General features: G+C 39.4%; 1 protein-coding gene across 3 annotated transcripts; it reads left to right on the top strand.

Moving 5' to 3' along the window:
- Positions 1-1,955: 1,955 nt before the first annotated feature.
- Positions 1,956-13,570, top strand: stat3 (signal transducer and activator of transcription 3 (acute-phase response factor)). 3 transcript variants are annotated; one of them, XM_029507936.1, is made up of 24 exons: positions 1,956-2,165; positions 5,144-5,293; positions 5,703-5,946; positions 6,079-6,171; positions 6,336-6,417; positions 6,548-6,648; positions 7,039-7,190; positions 7,411-7,569; positions 7,799-7,891; positions 8,004-8,063; positions 8,276-8,305; positions 8,401-8,494; positions 8,595-8,642; positions 8,754-8,837; positions 9,580-9,678; positions 9,803-9,938; positions 10,034-10,086; positions 10,175-10,269; positions 10,429-10,568; positions 10,654-10,875; positions 11,032-11,074; positions 11,831-11,890; positions 12,883-12,980; positions 13,261-13,570. In XM_029507936.1, exons 2-24 carry the CDS (start codon positions 5,166-5,168, stop codon positions 13,302-13,304), a joined length of 2,358 nt encoding a protein of 785 aa, XP_029363796.1. In that variant the 5' UTR covers positions 1,956-2,165; positions 5,144-5,165; the 3' UTR covers positions 13,305-13,570. The 3 variants fall into 3 exon arrangements, with proteins under 3 accessions (XP_029363796.1, XP_029363798.1, XP_029363797.1); XM_029507937.1 differs by lacking the exon at positions 1,956-2,165 and adding an exon at positions 4,908-5,062; XM_029507938.1 differs by lacking the exon at positions 11,831-11,890.
- Positions 13,571-13,573: the final 3 nt, after the last annotated feature.

The following is a 13,573-nucleotide window of genomic DNA, read 5'->3' on the forward strand; positions in this document are numbered from 1 at the left end:
AGAATATCAAAACACCTCTTGACAACCCCTCAGTAAACAATTAGAGTTGTGACAATCAATCTAGGACCTGAAGTTGTATGTAAAATATATATTTATATATATATATCTATAAAAAAAATTGTCATACCATATTAATATGTTGGCAGATATCTATTCATACTCTGTCCGTATCATTCATTTCAGCAATTATTGAATGAAATATTTAGGGTATAATCATTGCTGCAATGTTTCTTTAAAATGCATGACCAAAAACACTGATAATCATTAACGGTAATGTATTCACCATGTCACGCTTCTTACAATTTACCATTTTGTACTCATATTGTACTCACCAAGTTTCACGTACCACATGGCTGCACAGAGGAGAAGAAAAATCACCATGGTCACAGCTAACATTTGCACATCCCTATTAAATTTTCCAAAGGTAATAACCAGCAGAAAAATGATGGTCTAAAGCGCAAGACGACAGTTTAATGACTGAATACATAACACATGGAGATGGAAATGTCATCCTAAATGAGGTTAAAGTGAGACAGCACGCTACCAGGTATAGTGATTGATCCGCCGACATTTTTACAGTGACCAAGTGCAATCTTATGTACTTCCTCTAAATTATTCAAGGAATGTTCACTGTGATGGAAGGAAAGCCATGTGAGACTGAGTCATAAAATATGTTCGTGATTGCAGAGAAGATGGTGACGGAGGATTGGAGGAAGCTATGATCATTTAATTGTAATTATTCTGAATGTGATGTAAACTGACAATGGCCAATCTCAATTAATGCCCTTTTCATGAAAGGCAAGCACTCACAAGTAGAGAGGATGTACAAGGTCTGGTTTCCAGTGTTGAGACTGTATGTGACCTTGAGGAGATGTAGTCATGCAGAAGCCCACTGTGTAACATGGAACACCATTAAAATAATCAATGGGAAGGGGAATGCAATTAAGGAGAGTGCTCCCACTGAGGGCTGGACGGGGTAGAGAACTGAGAGAAAGGATGCAGATAAGTTCAAGTGTGCGTCTTTGTGTGTGGGATTGTGAAATGTATGTGCACATTATATAACCAGGTATTTTTGTGAGACTCCAAGTTTGTCAGCATCAAGTGGAAATTTCATTAAGGGTGCTAAGAAATTTATTGCAAGCTATATGACATTACATAGGATTATAATTAGCATTAGGTTTTTTTATTGCGTTGGGCGGGGGCAAACACTTGTAAGATATTGGTCCCTTGGTTTTCTTGTTTTTGGTTTTGTCACCATGTATATTTTTTCGCCTTGTGTTAAGCTACTGGTTAATGACAATCTGAACCAGCCTGCGGCAAACAATGTAGGTCATGCACAGTTTATATAGATACACTGTCATAAAGAAAAACTATCACTTTAGGTAGGTGTTACTAATTCACACTCAAATAAAGTCCTTTTCTGCATTTTCTGTTGTGTTTAAGGCCTCTTTTGCCTAACCACTTATAAATAAAAGCCGAATGAATAATACATACAGCCTGCTATTGTTGATTTATGAACCCTTTAAGAACTTGCAAACACCACTTGTCTTGTGTGACGAGAGGTTTGGGTAAATAAAGTTCTGGTATAATTAGTGGCGGGCAATAACGAACAGCACTGGTGTTATTAAACTCTTGATGACGTCAGCACTGCCAGTAACTCAGATGACTTCCAGGCTGGCTGTTCCGTCCACGTGGTCGTCCTCCCCCTGCAGCTGACATGCGCACGAGCCTGCTCGACGCCTTTCCCGGGGGGAGGGCGTTGCCGCGGGAACAGCGCAGTTGCGACAGCAGTAAACACGACGTTCTCAACCAACCCCGACCAAACGTCCCGCCTCTTTTTTCGCAAAGCCTCGATTCCGATTGGCTACAGCAGAGTTCCTGACTGTCATTGGTCGCTAGAAGTGTCAATAATGTAGTTTAAGGAGTTTGGCTGGCTGGAAAGACTGCAGTGTAAGTGATGGGCCAGGAGAAGAGCTTTATACGTGTGTTAGGTTAGTATTTCCCGAGCTGGCAAGAGGAAATCCCGACTTTTTCCGTCTCTTTTAGCTCGATCCTGCGTGTTCGTTTTCGGAAAAGCTATCGCTGACTGTTATCGTCAGTGTTTTTTGTGGGAAACTTAACAATTTTCAGCGGAGAAAGTTGCCCAGGGAGTGACAGCGAGCTAGGTAAGCGATTGCAACAACGAGTTCTGCTTTTGGCATTTATTCATCACCTTTCTTAAATCCGAGGTCAGCTTGTGTGTTTATTTATTTTTTCTTCATCGTGACATTACAGCAGAAATCTTTACTGTCGTAAGTCTGTTGTCCGAAACACCAACAAACAGCCATTACATCATTATGACCAGGTTGTTAATACTGGAGAAACCATTTCGTGTCCACTGTGTTGTATAAGTTGTTAAAGAGTTTGAACTGAAGCTGATATTTTTACAAACTGAGCTCTCAGTGTGGGTTTTCGTGAATTTTTGTTATCTCTTTCGCATATGTGGTCAGGATGGTATATGAGTAGTGTCAGCAATGCTAGTGTCCCGAAACAGGACTGACAACTCAGAACTAAACCAGATTCCTACCTGTTCTTTCTTCTTCTTCTTCTTCTTCTTCTTCTTCTTCTTTTTGCAGTCAAAAAAATGTGTGTCATTGTTGATAATGGAGTGTGCCTTAATTTGTCACGCCCATCTGCTTTTCCAGCTTCAGGCCAACATGTCTGGCACTTTCAATCGGATTCATCTCTTCCATTTCACAGATAACACATCTATCTGTGAATGCTCAGAATCTACATTATCTTTAGTTGTATGGCAGAATAACATGTTTCCAAAAGGCCTGGTTATTGCAGCCAGTACAGCTGTGCAGCATGGCTGCCATAAAATTCATACATTGTGACCTGATGACATACATATGAATACTTTGGCTCTCACCAGATTTACTAGAAACTGAGCATGGTTATGGATTTCTTTGTTTGGTCCAGGAAGTACTGACTGGAATATTAGTGATATGATTTTTTTTTTTTTCATACATTGTCTACTTTTTGTCAAATTTCACGCTTTGTGGGTCCCTTCAGTGTATCAACTTGCTGATCAAAGGTTTGTTTTGTGGCAGTGACTACACTGTATGAATTTAGTGGCACATGTCATTTTAAATGATTGTTATTCGTCGTTAAAAGGTTGGTAGGTCATGAAGGGTGTATTACCAAGAATTAGGACTGCCCAGCCATGAGTTTCGTGGAAACCCAGGTAAGAATTCAATACACAGAAAGAGTTGATTATTAGAGATAGATGAATTAGGTCATTCAGCTAAAGTCTCTAGGTGCAAGAGAAGTAACCCCAATGGCCCATTTCAATTTCTCTTTTCCTTGGCGAGTAGTGTTGAGAAAAGTTGAGATGATAAATTTGCCAATACAAAGTAGCTAACCCCAGTTCAGATGGTGAAACCTAAAGGAATCCTTAACATTGAGGATGACTCAGCTATTCTTTGATGTGATCATCTATTGAGCTTTCACATTTACAGAAATGAAAATCATACAGGTTCATTTTCATATATTAGGGAAAGAGGAACATGTCTAGTGTGAAAACTGTCACCTTTCTGCAATGTTTACGAACCTTAAAAGCAAAAAAAAAAAATACTCTTGAGCATGTAAGTGACAATAGCTGTTAACTGAACTGTATCTTTGTGGCTTACATGGGATTCTAACAACGTAATTATACAGCAAGTTGTAACTTTTAACCAAGTAATCAGCTCATTTGATCTACCTTTACAGTTTTGTACAGCTAATTACAAAAGATCATTCTTACAATCTGCATATGTGGACTTGAAAAACACAGATGGTACTAACAAGATTACATGTGGCTTCACTCCACAAAGGTGTAGGTACCAAGCTGTAATTGGTGTTATCACTTACGCCTGTGTTTTTTGCACAATGGTTTGTCAAAATGTCTGTAGTAGGTGATGAAAAGGAAATGGGTTATATAGCCATGCGTTTATGCAACAAAGCAATAAATCCTGTACGTGTAATCATATTTTGCTGAGACTTTGCCCATTAACAGTTTGTCACCTCTATGGTATTCATCGAGGCTGTGGTTTGTAGTGACATTACAGAGGATTACATTATATTTGGAGACATTTCTTTTACTTGGACCCCCATCTATACATAAGGTTGGTTAGTGTAGAATATGTGCTAGTAATGAAGTGGTTCATCAGGTATAGTGTGAATGATACAGACACATGGACAGATATGATAAAATAGCTACTTCAAGGTTTTCAAATGTTAGTGAGCTGTTTCACCTATGCTCTCTGTCATATTCGCTTCTGCGAACAGAAAGTTGAGTCTGGTTTCTTCTTGTGAACATTTCAGAACTGTCATTTCCCAAGGATCAGCACTTTGGTTAACCTCTGTGACTAAATTTATATTCTACCTTGTGCATTGCACAGCCCAGTATTGTGCAAGGACCACTGACTCCTCAGACAATGTATGCTAGTGCAGCAGTATCCAGAAGTTATATAAGGGTCTCAAAGGCTTCGATTCTTCTTTTAAAACAATATGAATGGCAGAGGAACCAACTATCTGTTGGATCCACATACTGTCTGGGTATTGTTAGTCACAGTCCCCACAGCCCTTCAGGGAACAGTATAGCTTTCTGTCGGTAAGATGAGATGGCTGGCAGAACCTGCCATGTGAAAGTGATGGATAGTAGTTGTCTTTGCAAGCAGCTGAGTGGGGATTACTGAGAGTGTGTAGTTGCATCTGTGTTCATGAGAAAATGTATACGATGGAAATGATAAAAAGCCTTATTTTATTTCAAGGAATCTGTTTCTCTGGTTTTAAAATCTGTCCCCTGCATTGTTTTTTAGCTGCTTCATGAAGGAAGTGTGGTTTTCATTCTTTCTAGCAAATATGAGAATCTAAACCTCAACCAAAGATCATTAACTCCCATCTGCCAAGGGAGTTCACAGCTGTTCATGTCAACCTATATTTCTCTGTGGAGGAGCAGCATTTCGCTGAACAGGAAGTGACTGCATTGAAAAGGAGGCCTGCCGAATGCCTGTCATCATTTTCTTTTTTTAACATCTAGGTAAACGTTGCTTGGTCAGAAAGTGTTGCTGTTTCGATCAAATTCTTAGTCTATGTTGTTACTCCAATCTTTTTATTGTAGGATTGAGGAGGTGTACGTCAGGATGGCGCAGTGGAACCAGTTACAGCAGCTGGAGACCAGGTATCTGGAGCAGCTCTACCACTTGTACAGTGACAGCTTCCCCATGGAGCTACGACAGTTTCTTGCCCCCTGGATTGAGAGCCAAGACTGGTAAGAAATAATTGAGTGTCAGGGCTCTGTTAAATAAGCACGTTCTCATCATATGCTAGAGAATTGCGCTTATCCTCCACTCCCTCTAATATGGCAGTTTGCCACTCACCATGACTTGCTCATAAACTTTCCACATAAAAAGGTATCAGGCATTTGGTGTTTATTGCTTTTTTTTACCATTCCTTCTTGATTTTTTATTTTTTTTGCTTTTAGTGGTTAAATTAATTCTACCTTGTACCTACCAAAGATGTTATATTTTCTGTCCCTTTTGTCTTTTTGGTGTAGGTGATGAGAGCCAGAAAATAATTATGAATGTTGCATGAACAATAGGAATGATTTTGGGTGCGTCTTGCTCTTATAGGGAACTAGAAATCATTCTAACTTGTTTATCTTCCTCTTCCTCTGTTAGGGCTTATGCCGCCAATAAGGAGTCACATGCAACACTGGTCTTCCACAACCTCTTGGGAGAGATAGACCAACAGTACAGCCGTTTTCTGCAAGAGAACAATGTACTCTATCAACATAACCTGCGCAGAATTAAACAACATCTGCAGAGCAAGTACTTGGAGAAGCCAATGGATATTGCCCGCATTGTTGCCCGCTGCTTATGGGAGGAGCAAAGGCTGCTACAGACTGCCACATCTGCTGCGCAGGTAGACAATGTCACACAAACCTGCCCTTAGATTGTATTTTGTTTTGCGATTATGACCTCATTCATGTCAAAGGTTGGCACAGTTATTTTGCATCTTATTTTTTTATTATTATTATTATTATTATTGTTGTAGGATGGCCAGGCAGCCCATCCCACTGGGACAGTAGTAACAGAAAAGCAGCAGATCTTGGAGCACAACCTTCAAGACATCAGGAAGCGGGTGCAGGTTAGTTTCCACAGACCCACTGATATCGATAATTGTAAATGTATAAGAACTATTTGAATATTTATCATAAAGAATATTGAACACTCTGGCTTGGACATTTTTACTCATGCTATATGTTATATGTTATATGCTATATGCTTATAAATTATCACCTTTTTCAACAGGATATGGAACAGAAGATGAAAATGCTTGAGAACTTGCAGGATGATTTTGACTTCAATTATAAGACATTAAAAAGTCAAGGAGGTATGTTCCAAGTAATACTTTCAAGACATTGTCTGAGACGAGTATCTATTGAGATGCTTTTCTTAGCCTTCTAGTATACATTTACTTCATCTTTACTGCTATTTGTGACCGATGACCACCCTCTTTCCAGAGTTGTCCCAGGACCTAAATGGTAACAGTCAGGCAGCTGCAACAAGACAGAAGATGGCTCAGCTTGAACAGATGCTGAGTGCCTTGGACCAGCTCAGGAGGGTGAGTATCTTTCGCTGCTGCGAGTTAAATTAAAAATACATAAGAATGGTGAAGACAAACTGGATTGTCTAAAGCACCTTTAGTATTAACAAGAAGACAGCAAGTCATAATGAATAAGAAAAAAGAGTAGACTGTTTGCGTGTGCAGTTGACTATCTGCTGAAGTTTATGATAAGCGAATGTAAAATTATCATCTAGTTAACATGGTCATGTGGCACACACCCAGAGACTGTTGACTAGTGGCTGTGGCTCTATCAAGGAGTTAGGAGTTGTCTTCAGTTACTAACATGAAACCATGTGTCACTATCTTGTGCTACATGTTACATATAATTATACAGGCATTAATGGATTTTGGTTGTGCTTGATGTATGCTGTGCTTCCTGTTGTGTAGCAAATCGTGACAGAGATGGGAGGCTTGCTGACTGCCATGGATTATGTGCAGAAGAACCTGACAGATGAAGAACTAGCAGATTGGAAAAGAAGACAGCAAATTGCCTGCATTGGAGGTCCTCCGAACATCTGCCTGGATCGCCTGGAGACATGGTAACCAGGAGCACAAATTTTGAGCAGTTTTCTCAATCACAGCAGTCATATTAATTATCAATGATCAATTCCATATTTTGGAAGTCAACTAAATATTTTAATCTGATTAGATAAAAAAAACTCCCATTCACATTTTTGCTCTGCCGTTCATCCCATATCTATAAAAACAAGCCCAGACAGAAGTGATCTTGAACTGAATTCAGTTTGATTTTCCAACCAGGATCACCTCCTTGGCTGAGTCCCAGCTCCAGATTCGTCAGCAGATCAAAAAGTTGGAGGAGCTTCAGCAGAAAGTGTCCTACAAAGGAGACCCCATCATTCAGCACCGGCCTGCCCTGGAGGAAAAGATTGTGGACCTGTTCAGAAACCTGATGAAGAGGTATCAAAAAATAATATTTTTCATTGTAAATCTACTCAGACATTTTTCCTAGCGTTACTGCAATAGATGTTCCTTCTTGGTCGTTGGGTACAAGCTATTGTGAAAACAATTTAAGTTCTGGTCAGTCTTACAGTTCAAGATGGAGTGAGAAACTCATTTGACCACTGACCTTAGATTTCCATCACCATTTCTTCTGATGTTTTGTGGATACCTTCTCTCTGTCTTGTAGTGCGTTTGTGGTGGAGAGACAGCCTTGTATGCCCATGCATCCAGACAGACCTCTGGTTATCAAAACAGGGGTGCAGTTCACAAATAAAGTCCGGTAACTACATATTGGTTTTGCTGAAAGCATCTTAACTATCCCATACAATAAACCCAACTTTAGAAATAAGAGAAAATACATTTTGTTGAGATTTCTTCTCTTATTTTTCCAGGTTACTGGTTAAGTTTCCTGAACTCAATTACCAGCTGAAAATTAAAGTTTGCATTGACAAGTGAGTTGTTTTTTTTTTATTTCTAACAAGTCTTAAAAAGAAAAGTCAGAAAGTGTTGATTGAAAAAAAGAGAATTTATCAGTTTGCTGATTTGATTTGTTTACCTTATCGAGTTAATTCTTGTGTTTCTATCTTCTATCTCTATCATCTGCAATATAATTTCCCTATTGAAGAACTAATAAAAAAATTTTTTATCATATAATCTTTTTCAGGGAATCAGGTGATGTGGCTGCAATTCGAGGGTAAGACCTTAAGAATTATTTATTTATTTATTTCAAGATTGAACATTTGCTTTTAAAAAGACAGTCTCACCTTTTTCTGTCCTTGATTTTCTTAGGTCAAGGAAATTTAATATCCTTGGCACAAACACAAAAGTTATGAACATGGAGGAATCCAACAACGGCAGCCTCTCAGCAGAGTTTAAACACTTGGTGAGTTACAGAAGCCCTCTAATGTCTGATGATGATGATGATGATGATGATGATGTGATTAAAAACCCACTATGAAGAACTCACTTCCTGTTTGTCACAGACCCTGAGAGAACAGAGGTGTGGCAATGGTGGAAGGACCAACAGTGATGTAGGTACACTTCCAATGTTGAGATCACTGTGTTGTATATGGACAATAGACCTGTCCCTTCATACAAATAAATGTTTTACCATAAAGGCTTAAATGATGTGTTTTCTGTAGGCCTCTCTGATTGTCACAGAGGAACTGCATCTTATCACGTTTGAGACAGAAGTCTATCACCAAGGTTTGAAGATAGATCTGGAGGTGAGTGTTGGCCCTTTTGTAGTTCACTGAGAGGCATTTCAGTTGTCTGTTTAACTTTTAGCCAACAAAACTCTTAACATTTCATGATATAATGCAGTGAGTAAAAAAAATAAAATAAAATAATACTCAAAAAGTCAGTTACTTCCTGAAGCTATTTGACACCCCAGCCTCTAAAGAGCTACAGCTTAACAATACATCCTCTCTCAGTCTAATTGTTAATTTGACCCCATTAACAAAACAAAGTTTTGTTTTAGTCTTAGAATAGGATGTTTAATGTATTTCCCTATTCCATGAATGTCTCATCAGCCTCAACACAAGTCATCTCTGTTTCACAGCAACATTTACAGTATTTGTAACACAATATTTTTCCTGTCTTCAGGGCACAGCTAAATTATCCCACTGACAGATTTTGTTATAAAACCATTCTGAAATTCGATTGGGCATTTTGTGTGGTATTCTTATAATCAATTCTTCAATCAATAGAGTTCAATGCATTATAATATTTTATTTCTGTGATTTTTTGAGTAGTCAGTCTTACTTACAGCCCCAATCCCAGACTGTGGGACAGAACATCTGAGTAACAGAACAAAAGGAAACAGAAACAGAAACAGACACAGCAGAATTTCAGTATACTGAAATAGGAAATTTTTTTGAATCATAGAAGAAAACCTTTTTGAAGAAATGAAAACACAGGCACATTCAAGTAATGATTTGTTTTTTGTTTTTTTTGTTTTGTTTGCAGACTCATTCCTTGCCTGTGGTCGTCATTTCAAACATTTGCCAGATGCCTAATGCTTGGGCCTCCATCCTATGGTACAACATGCTCACTAACCACCCAAAGGTAAGACAGCTCCCTCTGCTGGAAAGGGTTTGAACTATTAAAAGAGAGAGTTTACATGTTAAATTTGTTGTCCGTTTTCCTGTGGGGAAACATAATGTTTTTAAAAAATTTTGTCTCTTTGCAGAATGTTAACTTCTTCACCAAGCCTCCAGTGGGGACATGGGACCAGGTGGCTGAGGTGCTAAGCTGGCAGTTCTCCTCCACTACTAAGAGAGGCCTAACCATTGAACAGCTCACCACATTAGCTGAGAAATTACTAGGTGAGTTAACATATCTGAAACCTTAAAAAGATTCCTTTGCCACACAAAAATATGCATGATGTTAATGTAATGCTATTTTGTGATTATCTATCCAGGGCCTTGTGTCAACTACTCCGGCTGTCAGATCACCTGGGCGAAGTTCTGTAAGGTAATTCACCTACCACATGTTAATCAGCCCACAATATTGCCACTGTGTTGAATCAGTGTGAGTTATTTTTTCCTCTTCCTCTTCTCAGGAAAACATGGCGGGTAAAGGCTTCTCCTTCTGGGTGTGGCTGGACAACATCATTGACCTGGTGAAAAAGTATATCCTGGCACTGTGGAATGAAGGGTGAGAGGTCATCCTTTGTCTGCACTCATGTCCCCTGAGCAGTTACCAGTATTGGTTCTTAGCAGTTGTTTATATTATAGGAAGTGTTTTTGACAGACAACAAATGAGTTACAATTGAAATTCAATCTGTAATTCTATGACCTCCTGTTACTTCTACAGGTATATCATGGGGTTCATCAGTAAGGAGCGGGAAAGGGCCATTTTGAGTCCAAAACCTCCTGGCACCTTTTTGCTGCGCTTCAGCGAGAGCAGCAAAGAGGGAGGCATAACATTTACATGGGTGGAGAAAGACATCAGTGGTAAGTATTTTGGTCCTTCTTTTACTACCTTGTTATATTAGACAGACTTGATTTGTTGGTGTTGTGACTCCGGGCGTGGTTACAGGAAAGACCCAGATCCAGTCAGTGGAGCCCTACACCAAGCAGCAGCTCAACAGCATGTCTTTCGCCGACATCATCATGGGCTATAAGATTATGGATGCCACCAACATCTTGGTTTCCCCTCTCGTCTACCTCTACCCTGACATCCCCAAAGAGGAAGCTTTTGGAAAATACTGCAGGCCAGAGGCAGCTCCTGAACCTGAGATGGGAGGAGACTCCACCAGCAGTAAGTCACTATCAGGTGACCTCTATGGTGTCTAAGACCAACAACGCATACTGCATTGCTTTACTGTGCATGTTGTTCTATAATTTCTGTTGAATGTACTTTTCTATCCGGTATTATTTTGAGATGTGCTAACTTTTTTTTTTTTTTTCTTCACAGTCACTCAGCCATATTTGAAGACAAAATTCATCTGTGTCACACCGTAAGTATCTGTCTCTCCGTCTTTGTCCTTAAGACAGACATAGGGTAACTGTTGGAAGGATGCTTCCTTTTACCAAGACAACAATGTTCCCAGTCTTCCTGCGCAATATCTGCACTTCCTTACTCTAACTATGGCAAGTGTTACCCAATGGTCAAAAAAGGAGAACAAAGCTGTTTTCATTCTTGCTGTGAGTTACCAATAAGGAACCATCCCCCCATTTAGACCAAGTTTTGTAAGCGCACATATGTGCATGGCATGTAGAGATTCATTTAAGTAAAGGTGTACCTGGCATGAATTGCTTCCTCTTCACTCAGCTGCCAACAGCCAAACCTACACCCACCTGATGCTTGTATTCTTAATATGTTATGTGTGTTTTGTTTTTGTTTGTAGATACAATTAAATGGATATACTTTTCGGAGTTATAATGGTCAACATGACAAAAACCTTAGCAGCCTAGCTTAGAGAAAGAAAAACAGTTTTGATATTAAATATTTTCCAATTATCTTTTTTTTTTAAAATCTATACAGACATTTAGAAATGTTTAACGGAAACACCAGTAACATGTCTGCATCTACAAATGTGTATGTGTTGAATAACTTCGATAAAGGAGTTTGGGGGGGGGGGTCTAAGTTGGCTTTGGATTGACTGAGGAGTGCCTACACAGGCCAGTCAGCCCTGTGTGCACTGGTTGGTTTATAGTGGGTGTGCTGGTGGGTTGTGAGGTTTGCTCAGTGAGATCCTGACCTGTCTCCGTAGGTGTCCCTCCGTGTTCATGGACTTGCCGGACAGTGAGCTGCTTGGGAACGGATTCCCAGGGTAGGCACTTGGGGGAAGGTGGCATGTAGGGCTGTGTATGCATTTCCTCACTTTGTGTGTTTGATGGGAGGGTTTAGGGGATGTTGGTCCAGCATTCCCACCGACATAAATGCCTTTTGTCTCTAATAGTCCCTATTCCTGGTTCTAATTTGAGGACATCTCCCTGCCATTACAGATTTTTTAGTTAGTTCACACTCCCGTTTCACAGACATTTTGTCATAATGCCTCAACTAAATCCACTATGGATTAAACAGACCAAAGCATTTTTACCATGATTGCTGGAGGAACACTGAAGCGATAATTCAGATGACCTTTGAAAATATTTCAAAATTGTTGAAAAAAAAAAAATCCACAAGAGCAAAAAAAAATGGCAAAGCAATGGCAGTTTTACTGAGGACTAAAACGAAACAAAGCGAAGAGTAATGGCCTGTTTGATCCACCTACCCCACTGTGCTAACCAACATCCGTGTGAGATGGGCTGTACAGTTGCTGACATTAATTTCAGTGCATTATAAATATAAAGCTTTTTTTATTCAGTGCCTAAAATAAAAAACAGAAATGATACTTGGCATCCTCAGCATCTGTCCAGTCCTGATTACAGGGACAAGCATTTCACTATTTCACAGGACAGGACACGCATTCACTTCATTCTTTGTTTTGGCCATAACTTGGTATACTGACTGATTGAATGAGTGTGATGGAGTGACTCTTTCAACAATTAACCATGTGTGGATGAAACAAACAAAAAAAACCTTTTAGCTTCTGGTAGTACTGTGATGAATGTCATGAAGACAAACACTAATATTCACAATTTTCTTGATGGCTGTTGCCTTGTCAGCTTGTGAAAGTGACAAGCCAGAGGTTAACGTTAAAATATTTGGACTAACATAAGTACCGTGCCAAGGATCTATCGATGTGTGGCTTATCGTCTGTGGTTATTTTGGTTTGTCATTTAAATATGTCCTCTTTTGTTGTTTGTTTGTTTTTCCCAGCACAAACTCTGGAAACACCAGTGACCTGTTCCCCATGTCGCCTCGCACGCTCGACTCCCTGATGCACAACGAAGCTGAAGCTAACCCAGGGCATTTGGGTGAGTCAGTCACACACATAATCAACATAACCACACACACACACACACACACACATTTTTAAGTGTGGGAGAACTGATTTACTTTTCACAGATTGCCTGGTCTTATTACCTAACCATCTCAGCTACAAGCTAAATCCTTATCCTTATCTTCAGCTTCAGGTTCATTCTTACCTGAACACAAAAACCAGACAGCATGACACCTCACTGTCCTCAAAAAGATACACTTTGCCTCTTAATTTATAACTAAAATTATTCACTAGTATTTTGATTTCTTCCACAGATTCCCTCACTTTGGACATGGATGTAGCATCATCACCTATGTGAAGAGATTTGTAAAGTGTCTTCTGGGTGTTTGTTTCTTTTTTTTTTTTGGGGGGGGGGGGGGTTGTTTTGTGAAGAAGGATTTCATCAGGATTGCTCTTGGCTGGGATGTAAACTTGCCATCTTTGACCTCGTTGTTTTTAATCTTGAAATATGTCACTCACATGAATTTTGTAAATCTACCCAAAATAAAAAAAAAAATAAAAAAAAAAAAAGGAAGGCGGGTGTATCTTACCCCAGCAATCTGTAAAGATCTGCATCACTTCACCTGT

This window comes from Echeneis naucrates, chromosome 8, assembly GCF_900963305.1.
Source record: "Echeneis naucrates chromosome 8, fEcheNa1.1, whole genome shotgun sequence".
Classification (NCBI taxonomy): domain Eukaryota; kingdom Metazoa; phylum Chordata; class Actinopteri; order Carangiformes; family Echeneidae; genus Echeneis; species Echeneis naucrates.

Bases quoted from the DNA above. Each gene is read 5' to 3' on its own strand.
- stat3 (XM_029507936.1), top strand. From the start codon at position 5,166: ATGGCGCAGTGGAACCAGTTACAGCAGCTGGAGACCAGGTATCTGGAG. The intron at 8,495-8,594 runs GTGAGTTACAGA...TGTTTGTCACAG, and splicing joins CAGCAGAGTTTAAACACTTG to ACCCTGAGAGAACAGAGGTG. The intron at 9,939-10,033 runs GTGAGTTAACAT...TTATCTATCCAG, and splicing joins ATTAGCTGAGAAATTACTAG to GGCCTTGTGTCAACTACTCC.